This window comes from Tachypleus tridentatus, chromosome 13, assembly GCF_004210375.1.
Source record: "Tachypleus tridentatus isolate NWPU-2018 chromosome 13, ASM421037v1, whole genome shotgun sequence".
In the NCBI taxonomy this organism is placed as follows: domain Eukaryota; kingdom Metazoa; phylum Arthropoda; class Merostomata; order Xiphosura; family Limulidae; genus Tachypleus; species Tachypleus tridentatus.
This window is the reverse complement of record NC_134837.1, coordinates 249981361-249995285: the sequence shown is the minus strand read 5'-3', so window position 1 is coordinate 249995285 and position 13925 is coordinate 249981361. Positions and strand designations below refer to the sequence as shown.

At 30.6% G+C, this 13925-nt stretch overlaps 1 protein-coding gene across 1 annotated transcript in view; it reads left to right on the top strand.

The window, feature by feature from the left end:
• The window catches only part of MED16 (mediator complex subunit 16), a 42113-nt gene extending 29041 nt beyond the window's left edge, over positions 1–13072 (top strand). Inside the window, 11 exon segments of the mRNA XM_076481262.1 lie at positions 1174–1302; positions 4660–4755; positions 5923–6034; positions 6295–6434; positions 7097–7289; positions 8370–8482; positions 9271–9357; positions 10023–10088; positions 11500–11689; positions 12865–12914; positions 12917–13072. Coding sequence (XP_076337377.1) covers positions 1174–1302; positions 4660–4755; positions 5923–6034; positions 6295–6434; positions 7097–7289; positions 8370–8482; positions 9271–9357; positions 10023–10088; positions 11500–11689; positions 12865–12914; positions 12917–12987 — 1247 coding nt within the window. The 3' untranslated portion in view covers positions 12988–13072.
• Positions 13073–13925: the final 853 nt, after the last annotated feature.

Here is a 13925-nt window from a genome sequence, read left to right as displayed (position 1 = left end):
TATGCAACTTTGAGAGACAAAATACAAACAAGATATAAAGTCGCGATGGAACGATCATTTTTGACAAAACTATGTAGCAACACTTTTCTATGTGAAATATTGATAAACTGGGAACATAAAGTTGTGTTCTTTGAATCTGGTTTCCATTTTTCTGCTTGTTTCTCCAATATAGAAGTCGTGGAAGTTATCACATTGTATTTTATAAATAATGTTGGTGTGGTGTTTTTCAGAACATAAAAAGTCACCTTCACACGTTTTTGAACACTCAAATACTAAATAAAGAAACAAACGCAAAATTAAAGTAGCCTTACTAACACAACAACTTAAACCCAAAATAAACCAATATAAAGGAATGCCTTAATTTATTTATTTTATATATATAGGTATAATATATTCAAACATCTAACACCGCCCTCTACATTCCGACACTCAATTACACAACCCCTTCCAAACATTGTGGTCAGCTTCCAGTCAGTTACCTCTTTCTTTGTGAACCTGACGATGACCAAAGAAGGTCGAAACGTTGTTCGCTCTTTCATGTAAAATATTTTCTCAACCCAAACAAGCCGTTTTTGCATATATATTTCTTCAACTTTATTTTACTTAAGTTATTGGTTACCATCTCATTTGCTTGTATTTCTACCAGAAACTTTTGAAATTGTGGAAATAAAGCCATGCACGTATGTTATACAACGTAAAACTATAATGTTGTGGTGCGTTCTAAGGGTGTAGTAATGTTTCAGTGTGTGAACTGTCTGCATGTTTTGTTATTTTATATACGACTTTTTTTTTTAACCTAATAAATGACTTTCATGTGTGCTTTTGTCAACCAGGTAGTGTGGTTTATAAGATCTAAACATTTTTTTTATTCATTATGTGCTGCCAAATCCAGTTCAAAAGAAGTTTTATCATCTCTCGTCAATATTTGTTCATGTGATGTGACCATTGTTGTTTCATTTAGTCTGGTATTGTATTGTATGATTTAGTCATTGTTACAGTTGCTTTATTTAGGCTTGTGTTGTTGTATTGTGTGGTAGTGTTTTTATTGAGGTTTGTGTTATTATATTCCTTGATCTGACCATTGTTATTTCATTTAGTCTGGTGTCATTACTTGATCCAACCGTTGTTGGTTTATGGTTTAGTTTCACCGCTGTATTTTTCCTTATGCTTCAGGAATGGTACAGCATGTGCCTGGGACAACAGTGTCAGACATGCAACTCACCTGGACAGGATCTGCTCTAATAGCGATCAACTCCCTATCAGAACTACTTCTCTATAGACTATCACCTATTACAGATCCAGGTAAGATAACAGCTAATCGTGTGTTAATGCCATTTATATGTTTTATCTTAGTTTTTATTAAGGATAGACCTAAGTTATTTTATATTTATAATTATTATAAACTTTATAGAGTAAACCTATTCATTGTGGTTTTTTTATTTACCCTTCAAATCTCACTGAATTCCAATACAAAAAACATACTGCTTTTATAAACATGGATAATGCTAATAAGAAACTATAAATAAAAGAAGTTATTTTTTTACAACATTGAAATCATTTTTAATAAATTTTTAGCTCCTGATTTAGGGCTGTCATTAGATTAATTGAAAACTCATAAAAGCAACTTATTTGTGAATATTTGTAAGATAAAATTTTGTTTGAAATAACAATGTGGGAAATGCATGGTGATGTATTTATTAATCATATAATCTATAAAATGTTCTGATGAAAGATCAAAGCAACTTAGAGCAGTGAAAACTATAACAGAACTAAGAGTGAAGACAATAACAAAATAAGTTTCAGGTAACACTGTAGTTGCAGTTTGTTTTTGGTTTTTTTCTCTTCAGTTGTAATGTAAGTTACAAAATTGGTGTATCTTACTTAAGATTTAAAGTTGTTGATATTATATCAGTCATTTTAGCACATGCATACACACGTAGTGGTTGGTCTTTTTCTTAAACAAATTAACTTCATCTCTCTGTGATGTAAGCTATTTTTTTGTGACTGATTTGTTTTTTCCATAAATGGAAGTTTGCTATAAATGAGGTAGAACTCAGAGACTTAGTCTTTATTTTTTATTTTTGAAACACATTAACTTCATCTTTCTGTGAGATAAAGTTTTCCTTGTGTCAGATGTTTTTTCTAGAAATTTAAGTTTCCAATAAATCCATTTTATTTTATTAAAATTCTTTTCTTTGTTGCTGCTGTAATATTAATTGAGAGTCTGTTTTGTATGCAATTTTTTTTGTTTTTTGCTTTTGTTTTTGTGAAAAGCTACATGAGGGCTATCTGTGCTAGCCATCCCTAATTTAGCAGTGTAAGAGTAGAGGGAAGGCAGCTAGTCATCTTCATCACCCACTGCCAACTCTTTGGATACTGTTGTACCAACGAATAGTGGGATTGACCATAACTTTATAATACCCCCATAGCATTACGTGTTGAGCCTCAAGCACCTGGCCATTCCGGACTTCTTTGTTTCTTTAACATTATGCTTATTGACTAAGCTGCAAGTGTAAGTGCAGAAATTATGTTTCAATGAAGAAGAATGTTCTTCATCCACTTTTGACATATACTGTTTATTTATTCTTACTTTGTATCTTTCTTTCTTAGTTAGCTCATTACAAGTTATTGATAACTAAATTTCTGCCCCAAGAACACATTTTTACTCTCAACGATTTTGTTTAATCACAAAAATAATTTGTGTTTACAGTCAGTACAGCTACTTATTGGTCCGGTACACATTCAGAAATGACTTCTGAAACATATTTACTGTTTATCAAACTTGTTTCAGAGTATAAAGTAAAAAAAAAACTCAAAGAAAAAGAAAATAGGTGCATGGAACAAAGAATACAACCAAAATGGAAACTGAACTTCATATAGATAGATGAGTCAATAGATAAACTGCAATTGTTTCCTCTATTGTGAAATAAATTATGATGTTTTGTGTTGAAATTGCAGTAGAGATGTAAATCTTAACTGCCATGTTTTATTATACTGTTAATTATCACATTCCTTTTGCACTGCATTTTATTTAATTTTAATTTACATGTTTAATTTGTCTTTTTGTAGTTTCATTGATCATTGCTATTTTCAGAGACTTTATAATGTAGAATATTTTTTCTTACTTAAGCTGATGTTTTCTGTATTAATGAAGTGTCACCTGATGATTAACTTAAAACAGTTGTTTTTTCTTATATGCTCAGTTTGCCATATAGCAGACTGAAGAGGTGATTGAAAATTTTTTTTAAAATTTAAAATGCAAAAAAAAATCATTTATTAAGATGAGATATTTGTGTAACTGCATAATATTTGTGCTCAGTACCATGCCAGTACAGATGACTCTCAAGTAGCTTTGCATGAAATTCAAAACAAACAAACAAAGAGCAACATGTCTTTTACTGATTTTTATTTGGTGATTTTCTGAACCTCTTCTTGACATGAACAAAACTATAATATAGAAAAAAAGTTTTATACAGTATATAAAAAAAACTGTAAACCAGTAAATCAAACATTAATTTTAATATTTGATAACTCTCCTTCATTGATGGTGATGACAAAATACTTTAGCAAATGACAATGCTGTCTCTTTACCAATTCCATCCCAAACTTGTTTAAGTTAATTGGAATCTAATACAAATATCAACAGATCATAGATAGTGACAAAGATATGTAGAAACCTGTTTTCAACATTTTCCGAGATTGTTTGTCAGGCAAAACTACCAAGGTCGAACAGTATTGCTAACCCTTTTAAGAGCTTCTTCTGGTCTTAAACTGATATAATATCAGAATAAGTCAAAGTTGCTATCTATAATTTTTATCATATTTGTACTTACGAATATAAGCACTTATTAGCTAGTTTACAAGCATTCAAACTATCTGAGATTGAAGCTGTATTGCTGTCTACTATAAAGTTAAAAATCAAACTATTACAACTTGCTCACAACATTACTAGATTTCTGTATCCAAATATTGTTATTACATCTAAGTTTTGTCAGTTATAAACTAGTTGCTGTATTGCTCCTAACTAATGCCTACAGAGGTGTTCCAAACTGCAAGGGAGTGGTTAATGATAGTGCTTTTACAGTTCTGGGTTCTATTTTCCACATGTGATTTGTTGATTTCAATACTAATAAGTGTGTTTGTTTTTCTTTTTATAAATCAGAATTATGGTAAGAAAAGTGTATTATACATTGGATTATTATTGCTGTCGCACAAGGTAAGCTTTATAAAATATGGGGAGAGTATAATTAGAGAGAGAGTTGTTAATTGGAGAAATATGGTATGTAAACAAGTTCTTGTAATGTTCCATTAATTTGGTGTTTTTGTTTATAAACATTATAATGTGTATAATTATAAATTTATAATTCAGTATTTTCTTATATAGAACTTGGCTGTTATTTTTCTTTTGAGGAAAATTATGATGGTAAAAACAGTAGTTTGACAAAAAAAGGCATTCAATAAACAACTATTTACATATATTTTGAGTTAATAAAATTACAAGTTATGTAATGTCAAAATTACTTTTTTCATTGTATATAAGGTAAGCATTATAGAAGGTGATTTTATACGAGCAGAGATCATTTTACGTGTGAAATCTCTATTGTTAAAAACAAAGTTGTTATTAGAACAAAATAAATATAACTTTATACTCTAACTCAGGGGGTCCTATGAGTACCATCTATGCTGTGACAGTGCTGGAGTATTGTTTGATAACAGGAATTGATTGGTGGGACGTGATACTGAGTCTTCGGCCAGGTATGTTCATGCTGTTTTGAGTAATCACATATGTAATTACTTAGTAAGACCATTAATAAGAATTTAGAAGTAAATGTGTGAATATTAAATATTAAATTCAGTATTTTTTTCATATTCTTTCCTCATACAATAAGTAGATTTAAACTCTGCAAAGCTTTTTGTTGAATGAACTTTTATTCAGCTATAAAGCATGAATAGTAAAATGCCTGGGTTATCATATGATGGGAGATTGAAATCTCTCAGTTTGTTTTTTTTATTGGAAACAGAAGGGTTAGAAGATATATGATTGAAGTGTTTAAGATTGTAAAGGAAATTGAATATATTGAATCATCTATTTTTTCACACTTGGTGAGACTGGTAGGACTGGGAGGCATAAATATAAATTTTGGCAAGGTAGGAATCATCTTCAGCTCGGACACTTTTATTTTTCTAACGTGGTGGTTTGCCTTTTGGACAGGTTGTCTTTGGGTGTTGTAGAGGCAGCAAATTTAAGTGAGTTCAAGAAAAGGTTTGATATGTTTATGAATGATAAGGGCTGGCTTTAAAGGTTTGATTTTATAAATTTGTTTATTAATAGTTTTAGTGTAGTTTAAAGGATGGAGCAAGAGGCCCCATGTTGTTCCAAAACATTATGTAAAGTTATTTTTTACTTTTCAGTACCTGCAGTCATTAACTACCAATGGAGTTATATATGTGTTGAAAAATAATATATAGAATATGTCAACTAAGGACATTTAATTAACTCTCTCATAAAAAGAGCAATTTATAATATAAAAAATTGTAAGAATTATTCATGTAATTTTATGTTTCTTAGTGATATTCAAATACCTGTGTTTGAGCATTATAATTTTTTTAAAACTTTGAGCTCTTATGTACTATTTTTCATATTTTATACAGGCTAGGGTAAAAGTAACTACACAGTATTTAGAAATACAGTTTAATTTTCACTGTCCTACTCTGAAACAAACAATAATTAAAATGGTGTCAGTTGTCTTCATTACATAATATAATAACAACTATACCAACATTATAGAAACTTGTTAGTGGAGTGTAATCTATTTAAAACTGTTGTAGTTCATAATAGAACTCTATTGGACATTATTATGACATTTATTCGAATAGCTGAGACACTCTCAGATGTTTTACTGATTTTCACATTGTTTGCAGGTTTGATTGAAACTGTTTGTGAAAAGTTGTCTGAGTCATTCAACCGACAACCTGTTGGAAGTCAACAGTATTTGTTGAGTCGGTTTCTTTCTCTTAAAGGTTCATTTTGTAGGTAAGAAACTTTTAGAAATTATGTGTTTAAGACATTGATATAACTTTTATAAACCATTAAGAATACATTAGTAAGTATATTGTATTTTTCTTTCTTGAAACATTAGTAAACTTTAATTTTAAAAGGTTTAAATGAAGTAGTCATCTCTTCAGTCCTAAACATTCTCCACAAATTATGTTTGTGAAAGGTGTGTATATTGATCTTCACATTCTACTTTATATAATACTCTTGCATTTACATATTTTACATTTCTTTTACAGATGTCTCAGCAATGGCCAGGCTAAAGCTGGTGACTGTCATGCTTTAATCATGTTAAATGCCGTGGCAGCTGCTATCAAGGGTCTTCTTCGGCCACGAGATTTGTCAAGTCAAGAGAAAGGACCTGCAGAGAACTTGACAGGTAGTTTGATCCAATTGATTCTTCTGCCAGTAATTCAAGATGTCTTGGTCAAGTACAGCTTATTTGCAAAGTCTCTCTATATTTTCACATATTTATTAATATATTTTCTTAGGCTGTAGACTCTCATATTAAGACCTTAATCTTTGTAGGTACATGCATTAAAAAATAAATAAATAGCTTTCTGTTTGTTTAATACTTGTAAAACAATACTTGTACAATAAACAATAAATGTGCATTAGTTGTATTTAGTAATTTCTTATATATAATTTCTTTTTTAATAAAAAATATATTTTTGTCTTTAGTATTCATTCTCTAAGTAGCCATGTATAAAGAAGACAAACTTGAAACAAATAATTCAATAATAAAAATAAATACATTATTTCGAACTAAGGAAAACATGAATTATTCACTGAATCATTTGTCCTAATCAAGTAACAAACATTCATCCTGTCTGAACAACTTTATGCTTTTGTTGGGAATAGTGAGCATGTCTATATTTATTTGGTTTAATCATTTGTTTTATTTCTAAAGTTGTTCATAAAAATACCAAGTATAAATCTTACTTTGTTAGGTGAACAGTTGTGTATCATCATGTTTATTTATTACTGCCCGTACTTATTTCTGTTCAGATACTTACATAAGCTTATTTTCATCTCTGCCAGCTATTATGAGCAGTAAAGGTGCAGAAGGAATCACAAACATAGACAAGGTCCTTCTTCATTTAGAGCACAAGGAGTTTGCTGTGGAACCTCCCATTCTTCAGTCACTACAGCATCTTAACCAATGGGTGGCCGATTTTACTCTTAATTTAATGGCTTCACTGTCGCAGCAGTATCACACGAACATTCCCGCGGGGTACGTTGTCCTTTCTAAACTGGGTTGAGCACAGCCTAGCTATTTCAGGTGCTAGACTGCAGATTAGAATACCCATGATTTGGGTACTTGGTATATCATTGAACACACTTCACAGTTTTAGCTGTGTGGTATTGTAACAATGACAGTAAAAACTGCTATTCAGTTAAGAGTAGTCATGTAATTGCTGGTCAGTAAGTACATAGGTTCCATACACATGATCTAATCATGTAACTGATATATTGCATAATGTGTCATTCACATTGAAAATATCAAATAGTGTTTAACCTATAAATTGTTATATAATTAGTTGTATTTCTTGTTCTCGTATAAGTAACTTTCCAATATGTGCACATCTTATGTTAATAATCTGCCGTGGTAATGTTATGAATATCAATATTATCACTTTGTCAATATTAACTACAAACAAAAATACTTGAACTTTATTTAAAGTTTACTTCTAGATACTTGTAAGAATCACCCCACACTTTAGGCTCTGCAACGTAAGAACAAAGAAATGTATAGACGGCTCGTTCCAAAACACGATATCAACAACTTTTACAGTAGGCAAATTCTGGTTTTAATAACTACAGTGTTTTGACCTATAGTGTTAGGTCTCCATTAGGTAAGAGTTACAGGATTTTTTTTTAAATTGTCCTTCTGATTGCAGTTAGTGCTTGTTTAATCATATTTTGAAGAACTTTTATATTGTTGGAACCACTTTATATAGTCTTATATGACCTGGCAAATACTTAAAATATTCTACTTTTTACTTTGTAACTGAGAACTATGTAATATTGTGTGGAATTGAATTTTCGCAAGATGAGGATTTTTTAGCTATATTTTCTAACTTTTATTGTTACATGTTTATAACTAGTTTGAGTATTCATTCAGCCTAAAATGTTTCTGTAGTATTTGTTAATATCTTGTTAGCTTTCTCCTGTCTTGCAGTGTATCTAATAAGTTTTTCTTTCATTTATAGTCTTAAATCCAAACGTACTTTTGCCCTTTTACTTTAAAGATGCTGCCTAAATGCAACGTTTTTTTTACACTATTTATTGTATTCATCTTTGTTTTACAGAGTGGTCTTTTGACAGATCCCAAGGCACTAAACACTCTTCGTGAACTACTCATTATCATCAGGATTTGGAGTTTCATGAGTGAAAGTTGTCTTCCCGTGTTCACAAAGATGGCAGGTGTGAGATCCGTAGTTTTAAAGTTACATCTTAATTATTTTGTAAAGGAGCATACTTAGACATAGCATACAGTGCTGTTTATTTTGTCTGTAATTAATAGAAACTTGTGCAAACAGTAATACTTGGTCAGCTTACTATGTTAAAAAACAATTGTTAACACTTGTCATAGGCACAGCACAGATTGTCAGTTGTATAGTTTTATGCTTAACAACAAACAAAAGCTTTGTAATAACCAAAAATCGAAGTGTGTGGCGTAAAGTATGTTAGGTTTCGAATATGCAAACGATAAAGAATACTGAAAACACCAACTATAAAGCTTTGGCATAAAAGTAATAGTTTAAATTTTTTTTTTGGTACAACATAATTTCACATATGCATAAACATAATATCTGATTAGCAGTATGCCTGATCTGTTATCTCCATGTATATACACACACTGTTGCAAAGACGACCAGAACTGTAATTCTTTAAACTTTGGATGTGAAACTGCTGACATGTGTTATCGCTAGCTGTGTAACCTTAAGACTAGACAGGATTTTTGTTCTCGTCTTATAAATATCAGTTACACTACACATGAGAAAAAGATGCATGAAAGTGAGTTTACTTGAGTTTTAATTAGGTGTATTTTAAAGTCCAGTCATCTATTCATGAAAATACAATAGATATCTGATAGTTTTATATGTTCTTCCTATCGAGGATTTAGAAGATGTTACTGCTTATCTGTTTTTGTAGTTTTTCAGTTAATTTTTTGTTGTTTTCATCTTTTAATTTATTCTTTGTTTTTTCAGATAACTTAGATATATTGTCCCTTCTGTTTAAACTTTTGACAAAAATCTTGTTAAGTCTTGGATCAGAACCTGATGAAAGTTTGCTTGGTAAGTTCTAAACTTACTTGTGTTCACATATTGAATTTTAACAAATTATAGATAGTAAAATATAAGTTTCTATGTTATTCTGGGAAGTTGAATAATTTGGGAAATTAGCCTGTCTATGGTTATTCCTACTGAAAAAAAATGTGCTGTTTATTCATATTTTACATACATAATTAGGTAATTGAACTTTTAATAATTGTCATTCCAACTTTAATTAAATGTAACTTGTTTTCTCTTGCTATGTTATGCTTTACTATATCTAAGTATCATACTGTTTATAACCTTTATTTTTAATAATCACAGAACATTGTTATTTTTGAAACCAGTTGTGCTGTGAGGATGTATAGTTGTGTAAGTACCACATTTATGGGATTACTTGTACCAAATAACACTGTTCTTGGAACCAGTTGTGCTGTTGTTATGGGGACACTTGTGATAAATATGACTATTTTTGGAACTAGTAGTGATGTTGTAAAGTATGGTTGTATAAATATCATATTTAGAAAGTCATTTGTTAGCAATATGACTGAATATGTGTCATAGAAGTTAAAGTTATTAAAACTATGTCTTACAGGTGTATTATAGCTTAATACTTGAAATAGAAGAAAATTACTTTCAACTTTTTGAACTTTATGTCAGAAGGATTTGTTTTTACTTTTTTATTTCAGATGAGTGCTGCTGGCTTCCAAGTCAGGTTTTAATTCCAAGTATAGATTTGGGTGTCCATTCACAAGGTATTGTTTGATCGTATTCGTACTAGCAACAAGGAAGCCCACCCTTAGATGAACATTACAATCTTAAGCTGATCAGCTTCTAAGTTAATACCGTTTTATTGACACTATTTAAAAAGTGAAAAACAATACACAGTTACTAGCTTGAACGGCAACTCCATTAAACAAGGACTTTGATAGTGGCAAAATGTTAAGTTCTTAAAATAAATTCCAGCTCTCCATGATTCTTAGAAGCATAAGTAATCTAACTTATCATTTTAAAATACCATACAACTTTCTTATTCACATCAAACCAAATGCATAAAAAATATTTAAATTGGACATCTTATATATAAATGTGTATATGGTTGTTGAGCACAAACTATTATAGTTATAAGTATATATCACCATTATTGTTACACTTATTAACTTAACCACATGTACTAGCACTACCTAAATATGCTTAACATATCTGAAACAGTGTTTAAATGCATTCAAGAGAAGAGTTGAAAACCTTTCCAATTAATAATGAAGAATTCAGACAAGGTACAAAACTTTTATGTTTTCACATCTGATAATCCAGAAATTACCAGTTCTAGTGAGCCAGGCCTGACCTAGTGATTAATGTACTAGACTGTATAATCTACATTAATTGGTGCCTTTAAGTCATGGTTTGCACTTTTTTGTTACTGATGTACTGTGAGTGATGGTCAAATCTCACTACTTAAGTAGTGTAGTGTGAAAATTAAGGACAGATATTCTTTGTTTCACATCACACAAAAACCAACAACCAGCTACTGGCAAGTTTCTTTTCATGGTTGAGAAAAAGAATTTTTAAAATTCAAAGATGCTGAAAGATATCTACATGTCTTGACATCATTTTTAAACAAGAACAGTAACAAGAAGCACGATGTATGTTTTTCAGGTGCAGAGAAATATTCAGTTACATTCTCTTCAGCAATTAAAATAGATAGAGAGTAGTTATCAAAGTTATTCATGTTTTTTGGTTTAAAATATAATTGATTATAGATGTGTTTAAAACATTTCTTCACAGACTGTAGGCTCCTCTTTATAATTGAAGCAGTTATTAGTTGGGCAGTTTTTTTAGTAATATAATATTTTGAAAGTGTAAAGACAGTCCAGTAATGAAAATTTCATTTATACATTCTAGGCTTTTAGGCCTGGTGTGGATTTTTCTCTCAGTAATTTTTTATAATACCAGTTTCCTTTCTTCCCTTTTAAAAAGGTTCAGAATATTTAAACTTCATAGATGATTTAAAATATGAGTTTATTATTTTAACTGCTTCTTGCATTTCAGTTCCTATTTTATTTTAGAACTTCAGTAGTCAATAGACCTGATCCAGAAGTAAAAACTGTATATTATTTTTGTCTCTGACACAAGTTTTAAAATATTTATTTCATATGTGATCATAAGGAGTGGCCAGCCCAGCTCTATTCATGAACTCTCTGCCTCTTCAGTTTGAGTATTGTATTCAGCCTCACTTTCTTCACTACACAAGTAAAGTTCGTCAGCCAGACAGTGCCTTGCCACTTCTCCACAAAATGGATATTGTAAGACACGTCAGTCTTGGAGCAAGTCCTCCAGTATTTAGAAAGTGCACTAGGTAACACAGTATGAATGTCACATTTAATTTTGGGTTGAAGTTCCATAATCTAATCCAATTTTGTAAGTATAGTTTACTGCTGTTTTATAAATCTTGCTGTTCAGAGTTGAGATGCTGAAAAACATGTTATAGTAACACAGTCACTAGTGCCCTTGGTAATCATTTACTTATTTTTAGAGCTCCTTTTAAAGGTGAATGTTTAAAAAAGAAATGAACCCAAGCAAAGTTTACAACGATTGTTTTGAAAACTTATATTTCTGTGAGTAATAATTCCATTCACAAACGTTGTAGCCTTATAGCCAGTAAATGACTGTTTATTATTTTGTTCATAATTTGTATTTTAAGATATTGTTTCCTTTTAGACATTTAAAACTACACAACATTGGATTCACACAAGCTGCTTGGTTCTCCACACCCAACTTTCATTGTAATATTGTTTAACAGAAACTGCTACAAGTTATTAGAAGTACCAGGTACTTCAACGTGTTCTAGACTGGATTTGTAACAGTCATAATGCACTTTGAAGTTTATGCAAGAAAGAATTTATTTTTTTGCACCATTAAGAACAATCTCACGTATAAATAGCCAAAAAGCATGTGGGTCAGGAGATAATGGTCCCTGTTTCTTTAACTAAATGTAAAAACCATTACCCTTAAAATACTTAAATAGATAATATTTCTTGCAACTCTTCTATAAGGTGTGTTGTGTCTAATGTCTTTTAGCTTTGAACTAGACATGGGTGAACTTTCATAAAACTTAGATACTCTTAAATTTATCATTTTTTATTTAAAAGACAAGATAATTCTTAGTTATACACTGTATTTTAGAAACATCGTGAAAGGACGCATTTATCTACCTAAGAAAAAATTTAAACGGCAAAAGTGCTAAGTATAAAATTGTGCACATTTTTCCCATTCTAAATCAGTAGAAGTTAAGTTTTTGGAAAAAAATAACGCATACCAGAGTATGTTATGGGTGTATTGAATTACCTTACTTTGTAATATGGGTCTTGGAAGAACAGATTTAGACATGATTTGACCTCTACAGTTCTTACCTTAGTAGTAGTAAACAAACATCTCCAGTTATCTCTATGTATGGAAAACCCATAACTGTAAACTTCAACAAATACTCAACTTCTTCCTTTGTCACACAATAAAATTTATTTATCCACACAGGTGCTCATCCTCCTCTTTAGTGAAGCCAGCTGTCCGATCTGCAGCTACTCGGCGTGGGACCAGCGATGGTTGAGGTTCTGCCCTTGTGGTGGACAGTGGAAGCTGAAAACAAGCAAACAATAGACATACAAAAACTGAAGACTTGAAGATCACGTGATTTCAGGAAGTTTACTTACTCGTTATTTTAAAATAAAACTTTTCAGCAGTATGCGATTGTGGTTACTTGTGAAGTGGTCAAACTCTCTTTTACAAACATAAAAATACCTAAACCCCTGCAAATTATGAAGAAAATTAAGTAGCAGATCAAATGTTCGATAGTTCTCTAAAATTAATAAGTATACACATAAAACAGGAATTTTTTAATTACTACAATTTTATTACCATTGATATAAATCCTTAACATGTAAATACAATTGATTACATGACAGCACAAACAACTATAAATACACAGTAATAACACACACTACTGGGTAATGAATATTCTTTTTCTCCTGAGAATGTGGCTCAGAAGTTGTTTTGAGTATTTACACAAATAGCACATGCTGAGGTAAAAGAGAAAAGGGTAAACCTAACTTTGAAGGCTGTTTGTTGTACATTCAAATATTGTTAATTGTAGCTAATAAGTTTCGAAATTTAAGTATCACACTGATACAGCAAATTCTATAAATACCTTTCAACCAAAGTGTTTTCAATTCAATCAATGCCTGAAAAGACCATGAAATACCTTCAGAAAGCATCTTTCACCAAGATTGCTACAAAGTTTCAGTTTCTCTGAATTGCATGGAAGTAGAAATGAACAAAGCTTTTCTTAATTTTATGATATGTCTGTTTTCATTCAAATTTCTTACTGCAAAAGGAAAATTGTTCAAAGTTAACTGTAAATAATGCTTTAATTCAATATAAAACAAAGAAAAACAATGATTAAGGACACAGAAGCACAATAATTTTCATATAATAATAAAGACTTGACACTGGAACAGTCCTTTAATTAACCTTACAAACATTTCAGGAAAATGGGAGAAAAACAGTTCAAAAGAGGTCAGTTTCAAACATCACTACTT